The sequence below is a fragment of the Galeopterus variegatus genome, unplaced genomic scaffold (assembly GCF_000696425.1).
Source record: "Galeopterus variegatus unplaced genomic scaffold, G_variegatus-3.0.2 Scaffold575, whole genome shotgun sequence".
Lineage (NCBI taxonomy): Eukaryota > Metazoa > Chordata > Mammalia > Dermoptera > Cynocephalidae > Galeopterus > Galeopterus variegatus.
This window is the reverse complement of record NW_007726686.1, coordinates 620,136-627,757: the sequence shown is the minus strand read 5'-3', so window position 1 is coordinate 627,757 and position 7,622 is coordinate 620,136. Positions and strand designations below refer to the sequence as shown.

At 46.9% G+C, this 7,622-nt stretch overlaps 1 protein-coding gene across 1 annotated transcript in view; it reads left to right on the top strand.

The window, feature by feature from the left end:
* The window catches only part of LOC103588470 (chromosome unknown open reading frame, human C1orf177), a 29,997-nt gene extending 22,618 nt beyond the window's left edge, over positions 1 to 7,379 (top strand). Inside the window, exon 10 of the mRNA XM_008570146.1 lies at positions 6,919 to 7,379. Coding sequence (XP_008568368.1) covers positions 6,919 to 6,991 — 73 coding nt within the window. The 3' untranslated portion in view covers positions 6,992 to 7,379. The remainder of the gene's footprint in view (positions 1 to 6,918) is intronic.
* Positions 7,380 to 7,622: the final 243 nt, after the last annotated feature.

Here is a 7,622-nt window from a genome sequence, read left to right as displayed (position 1 = left end):
GGCGGGGTGGGGTGGGGTGGGGTGGGGGGAGGTGAAGGGAATTGCCGAGTTCCGCAGGTGAACAGAGGCAATTCAGGGACCAGAAACACAAGGCTCTGACTCTGACCCTGTGCTTCAGCCTTGCCTCCTTGGCCAGGTTGGGAGGAGGCCACGGGTGACAAAGCACAACATGTCCTCGACCAGTGTGCCATCTTCAGTCCAGGCGAGGAGGGCATGTGTGAGAGAGTGGCAAAGTCTCTTTCTGGAATGCATGGGTACAGCTGATCTTTCTCACCCCTCACTCCCAAGCCTCACCTGCTTCTTCCTGCAATCCATAGGGTTCTGGGTTTCCAGCCAGGCAGCCTGGGATTTAAATCCTGTATGGGAAAGGCAGGCTTTTGTTTTTCATTGTTTAGAGCTGTGTATACAGTAGGCACTCCATAAATGTGCTGGACTGACCAATGGACTAGGTTTTCCATCTGGCCACCTTTCTGGATCTTTGGATCTCACAGCCAGGTCTTGTTTCCTCCTTCTGGCTGACCTTCCGGCCGGCTGTGTGGACGTGAGAACTCTGCTCTAGCCAGGCTAGTCTCTACGCTACTTCCTTGCTCTTTCAGCCCATGGGGCCACTGGCCACACTATGGTCTGTCCTTGAAACATCCTTCCCTAATTTCTCTTTGGAAAACTCCTCTTCATCCTCCACAGTTCTGCTCAAATTTGAAGCCTTCCGTGAGTTTTCCAGACAATGTCTCTTTACTCTCAGCCTCTTGTGTATCCCCAGGCTGGGGCACTTTCCCCTTATGTTGTAATTACTTGTTCATATGCCCTTGGTCCCCACCAAACAGAACTTCTCTATTCTCCAGCCCCAGGGTCCTGCTGGCAACCATAGCAGGAGCTCAATGAGTATTTGTTGAATGACAAGTCAGTGCATTAATTAATGAAATGCGCCAGGGTCTGGAAAACTCCATGAAAGGAACATGTGCAATAATTCCAGTTTCATTCAGCAGAAGTTTATTTTTCCTTTTAAGTTTTTTCACCTGACATTTTATTATGAAAAATTTCAAATATACAGCAAAGTCGAAAGGATTTTACAGTGTACACTTGTATACCTATCACTTAGACTATACTGTTAATGTTTTACACCTCCTACTTTATGACATATCTTTCTATTTACATGACTTTGTATTCATCTATTAATTATCTTTTATTTTTGATGTTTCAAAAGAAATAGCAGGCAGTACATTTCCTCCTGAATATTTCAGCATGCATACTGCCTTTTTAGCATTTTAGACTAAAAGCTGTATTTCTTTTTAAGAAATGTGAAATTGAAATCGTAAATGTCCATTTTATGTAATAATAATAATGAGCACTTATATTTCTGGAGTGTATTTAAAATGGACAAAGTGATTTTTTAGGTAACTGTAAAGAGTAGGTGTTACTCTCTATGTTCTTCACTTGAGACAAGTGAAGTTTGGAGAAGGTGATTTTCCAGAGTCACTGTTAGTAAATGGCATTGGTACATGCATTCCTCAAAAACTGATGGAGCACTTACTATGTGCCAGGCACTTGCTGGCTCCCGAGACATTGTAGAAGAGAACCAGATGGCAGTTCTGCCCCACAGTAGCTCCCAGCTTCACGGGGCAGGCACTTACCCCCTCCCCGAGTTACAGGGCAGCATGAGAAGAGGGATGCGGGCAGCTGGCACCCAGGGCTTCTCTCCATCCAGAACTCCTCCCCACTCTTTCCCCGAAGCTTCCTGAAAGACAAGACCGGGCGGGAAGGCTGTTTGAACCCAGGAGGGCTGAGGCAGAGTTGGCCTTCAGCACAACCCATCTTCCTGTGCTCACCCACCTGCCCTCACCTGATCACTTTCCTTTTACTGCCTGGCCTTTGTGCATGCTGCTTTGGTGACAGTTTTGGAAGTTTGAGTAGGGGGAGGGACTCTTAGGAAGCTCAGCACACAGAGCCCCCTGTCTTCCCCTTTTAGACCCCACTACACATTTACTGTGCAGCACACAAATCAGGAGGTTGCCATAGAGACAACGTGGCACCAGGGAAAGATAGAGCCTTAGCTCCAAGGGAAGGCGGAGTAGAGAGAAGGCCATATTTTTATTTTTCCTTTCTTCCTTCCTTCCTTTCTCTCTCACTCCTTCCTTCCTTTTCTTCTATCTTCATTTCTTTATTTTTGATGGGGGTGGGTGGAGGTAGAGACTTGAGCATGTTTCTGGACTGATCGGCAAGAAAAGCAGGAGATTCTATTGTGAGGTGGTGGAACATGCATGCTCCTTGCATGGGCTGGAGGGGTGGTCCCTGAGCACAGGGAGAAATGTTGGCCTTGGATGGGGGCAGGAAGTGGGAGAGACAAAAAGGTTGATGATTCAATTAAATTTAGTGAGCATTTGCTAGAGGCCAGGGGTCCTGCCCTCAGAAGGTCTCAGGCAAGTGAGGCAGAGAGGAGGGATTGATTAGCATCGGGTACATGATGCAGGGGCTCAGCCAGATCCCATGGGAGTGTGAAGTGCAGAGAGAGAAATGCCCAGGTCTATCTGGAAAGGTGGCATGGAGAGAGGAAGGATATCCCAGGCTGCTGGGCATGGGCATGGGGGTAACAGCCTGGCCTGTTTGGGGTGGCTGAGCAGCAGTAGGTGGGCATGGAAAAGGATGTGGAAGAATGAAGTGAGACAGATAAGGTGGGGTGAGATCAGCTGAGTCTTGATGTAGGAGTTTGGCCTTTTTACCAAGAAATACCTACAAATCAAAGTGCAATTGACACAGGAGGAAATCTTGGGAAAGGGCCACTTGGTAAATATAATATCAAGGTGGGACTCTCCTTTGCCTCACCCTGTCTGAATTACCAGTTGCTCAGGTAGGGAACCCTCAGGGGGTTATGAGAGGTTACAGTAGACCCTAAAAATTGGTCCTGGCTTGGGGGAGGAAACTGGGGTTCTGTGGCTTACAAACTGGGTGGCACTGATCTTCCTGAGGCACACTTTGTTCTCCAGATGGCCTCAGCATTTGTAGCCCATGTCCCAGTGGGTGGCCTGGACTCTGCTCCATCCAGTGTGGTCTGCTGGATGGCCTGGTTCAGATCAGCCTGCACTTCTCAGCCTGACATGGCCTGCTTGAGGCTTGCACAAATCCGTGGGCTTTGGGATGACATGCAGATAAAGTCTCTGCTTTGCCATATCCTAGCTGTGTAGCCTGGGCTACTAAGCAAGAGTCTTTTCTCAGCTGTAGGATGGGGATTTTGAAGCCTGTCTCACAGGCCAGAGTCTGTCCAGAAGAAAGACTTGCCATCCCACCCCTTTCCCATAGCCCAGCATTCCTCAGCAGGGTGCTGCTTGCTTGTGGGAGGGACACTTCTTCATTGTACCAGACTCTCCTGCCCAGTGGTGGGGTGGTTAGCACTCCTTTCCCATAGCCCAGCATTCCTCAGCAGGGTGCTGCTCGCTTGTGGGAGGGACACTTCTTCATTGTACCAGACTCTCCTGCCCAGTGGTGGGGTGGTTAGCTTTCCTGGTGCCTGCCCACTGGTTGCCAGTAGTGGCTCCCAGTCTTTGTGACAGCCCCCAAACTCTCCTGCACATTTTCATTTCCCCCTAGGGGGCAGGTACCACCCCCAGTTTAGCTGATTCAACTCAAGATGCATTTGTTGAGTTCCAACTATGCAAAAGGAAGAATGCTGGGATTGCCCTTGAAGGGGATTGTGTGTTATGGTAGAAGGAAGAGTGGCCTGGGAGGCAGGAAAATAAACTTTCTGTCCCAGCTCTATACCAGTCATTTAATCTTTTTCTGACTTTGAATCTACTGAATGCCTATGTTTAAGGCCACACCACAGCCTTAAACTTGTTTTCAAAGTGCTTACAGTTGAGTGTAGAGTGTATTAGAGGAGGACAGAGATAGTACTATGGGAATTCAGAGGAGGGAAAGATTACATCCAATTTGGAGGCTCAGGGAGGGCTGCTCAGAAGAAGTGGCATTTAAGCTGGCTCTCAAACTTTGGATAAGAGTCGGACTTCAAAAAGCAATAACAACCATCAGTCAAAGGTTGACTGCCAGGCACTGTGCTCAGTTCTGTATAAACATTATCTCTTATGAGCCTTACATAGATGAGGAAACTGAGTAAGTTTCCCAGGGCCACAGTGAGTTACTGACTGTATCAGTTGGCTATTGCTGCATAACAACTACCTTTGGATAAGAGTCGGACTTCAAAAAGCAATAACAACCATCAGTCAAAGGTTGACTGTATGCCAGGCACTGTGCTCAGTTCTGTATAAACATTATCTCTTATGAGCCTTACATAGATGAGGAAACTGAGTAACTTTCCCAGGGCCACAGTGAGTTACTGACTGTATCAGTTGGCTATTGCTGCATAACAACTACCCCAAAACTCAGTGGTTTAAAACAGTAGCCATTTATTATTGTTCATGAGTCTGTGGGTTGGCTGGGGACTGGTCTAGGATGGTCTTGGATGGAACAACTAGACTGTCTTCCACATGGACTCCCATCCTTCAGCAGTGTAGCCCAGGCTTGTTCTCATGGAGCCTAGGACCAGAATGCCACCGCCTTTGTTCTACCACATTCTGTTGGCCAAAGCAAGTTACAAGGCCAGCCCACATGCAAGGTGAAGGGAAGTAAACTCTACTTCTTGGTGGGAGTAGCTGCAAAGTCACATTGCAGAGGGCACTGATATAAGAAGGCATGGGCCATCTTGCTGTCTGTCTAGTCCGGTAGCAGAACAGAATTGGATCTCTGGTCTAGCTGGCTCTGAACTGCATTCTTTCCACGAGAGTTCACTTCCTCCTGGGAGGAGGAAAAAATTTAGGACAAAGAGAAGAGCATGAGCAAAGGAAAGGAAACAAAAAAACTCAGGACATGTCCGGGACATGCTAGATGGTTCATTTTTGCGGACTGTGTAAAGGGGAATAGTGAGAATAAGGCAGGAGAGGCTGGTTCAGGCAGTTCTTAGAGGCCTTGAAAGCAAAGCTAAGCTGCTTGGACTCTATCCTGTGTGTGAGAAGCCCCAGGATTTTTCAAAATGTCGAATTTATAATAGTATAACTTACATCCAGCAAAATTCATCCTTTTTAGGTACGCAATTCTATGAGTTTTGAGAAATGTACATAGTCATGAAATCACCATAAGGATGATATAGAATATTACCATTCCCTTAAAAAGTTTCCTTGTGCTATCTGTAGTCAATCTATTCCTCCTCCCCCAGCCCCTGGCAACTACTGATACAGTCATCATCCCTATAGTTCTGCCTTTTCCAGAATGTCATATAAATGGAATCATCCATATGTAGAAGTTTGTCTTTTTTTTTCTCGTTTTACACAATGCTCTTGAGATTCATCCGCGTTGCTGCGTGTATCAGTAGTTTGTTCCTTTGTAATGCTGAGCCGTATTCCATTGTATAGATGTCCACAGTTTGTTTATCCCTTCCCAAGCTGAGAGACATTTGAATTGTTTCCAGTTTTGGAAATTTTTAATAAATCTGCTATAAATGGTTATAAACAGGTCTTTAGATAGACATATGTTTTCGTTCCTCTTTGGTAAATATCTAGGAGTAGGATTTCTGGGTCATTTGGTAAGTGAATGTATAACTTTATAAGAAACTGCCAAACTGTTTTGAAACGGCTGTCCTATTTTGTGTTCCCAGCAGCAATGTGTGGGAGGTCTAATTGCTCCATACCCTTGTCAGCATTTGGTACTGTCATTGTTTTTTTGTTTTCTAATTTTAACCATTCCAATAATATACTACATTATGATTTATGGTTTGAATTTGCATCTCTCCAATGACAAGATGTTGAGCATCTTTTCATGAGCTTCCTTTCACCTCTTCTTTGGTGAGGTGTTTTCAAATCTTTTGCACATTTTAAAAAATGCCTTGCTTGTTTTTATATGTCAAGTTTTGAGAGTTCTTTATATATTCTAGGTATAAGTCCTTTATCAGATATGTGTTTTGTGAATATTTACTCCCAGCCACTCAGAAGGATTTTAATGGGCAGTAACTCTTGTGTTTTAAAAACTGACTTTGTGGCATTATGGGGTGGGGAAATGGGATGGGGGGGATAGAGACAAGGAGGCTGTCGTCATGGTCCAGATGAGCGATGAGGCCCTGGGCCAGGCTGGGGTCAGTACGGATGGGGAGGAGTGAAGAGACAGAGGCATGGAGACCCACTGGGTAGTAGGAAAGGCCCTTTACCCTGGTGAACCCTCCCTCCCTCTTGCCTTCCTTCCTCTGACAAATATTTGTGGAGCACTGACTAAGCACCAGGTAATGGAGCAGCCATAGGGGAAATACCAATGAAAACATTGAAGACAGCTATTGTTACACACGTTATGCACTTGTTTATTGCCTGTCTACCCCACCAAGTTCACATCTTGGTGTGTAACAATAGCTGGTGGATGCTGTTTGACAAACATTGCAAGGGGTTCTTATGGAAATGCCATCTTCCAAATAGTTCCTGGGATGGGGATCAGAGTCCTCAGGGGTTCCACTCCCAGGAAGGAATCAGAGTGGCGGGAGGAGCGCTTGACTGAGGGCAAGAGCTCTGGGCTTGAATTCTGGCCCTAACCCTGTCCTTCAGGGCCATCTCCGGTAAGTTCCCTCCTCTCTCTGGCCCTTGGTCTCCCTCTCAGGGTTGGGCTAGATGATCTTTCAGGCACTGTGATTTTTCACTTGAAATTCTTACAGATCAAATTGTGTGCTCTGATGTGCTGAGCTGGGTGCAAAGTAGTGGGTTCTCTTTGGAACCAGGGCATTTTGTTGGAAAAGGTCTGGGGGTCATCAATTTTGGCCTCTCACCCAATGTAGGATCCCCTGTGAAGCACAACCAACAGGTACCTGGTCATCCCCTGTGGGTTTCCTCCAGGGGTGGGGAGATTCTGCCTTCCAAAGGACCATTTTAATTGATTTTTCTCTCTGTCTTTTTAAAGGGAAAGGATCACACCTTTTACCAAGGGGAAGTGCCGTCCAACTATAGATTACAATTCAGATCCTACTCCCTAACGCACATGTGAAGGACAGTCTGCGATGACCTGAGGGCCCAAAGGCCTGAAGACAAATCTGGGGGTGGGAGGATGGGAGTGGGAAGTGGTGGGGGAGCTTGGAGAAAGGACACAGGAGAATGCTTGGGAGAGGGGAGAGATGTGGTGGGCTCACCTTCGCTGGAGCTATATACCTGGGGGTCACAATGTCTGCTGGGACAGCTGGGGCCAGATATCTTTTGCTACAAGACACCAGTTATCCTGAGAATTCGAATCAGCCAATGACATGAACAAGGAAGCCAGATAGCAGATGGACTGAGGGATGGGATGTGGTTATACTCTTGGAACCCCTTCTACTCTAACACCAGAGTGCTTGGCTCCCTGTTCATTAAAGTCCAAAAAAGAGGTGGGCGAGTGTAGTGTATATCATATGGCAGCTCTAGGACTCTCCAGGAATACCCTGTCTCCATCCCAGGATGTTTCTGGCAGCTCAGCAGGGCCTCATCCTGTGAGGAGATTGCAGACCTCCAGGCAGTGTCCAGCCATTGGGAACAATTGGCTCCATTCCCAGAGTCAGCCTTTCTGGGCACCCTAGTCAGGTCCAAAGGTTGGTCTGTGGGGTTGGTCACTACATCCTGAGCTTCACCCCTCAC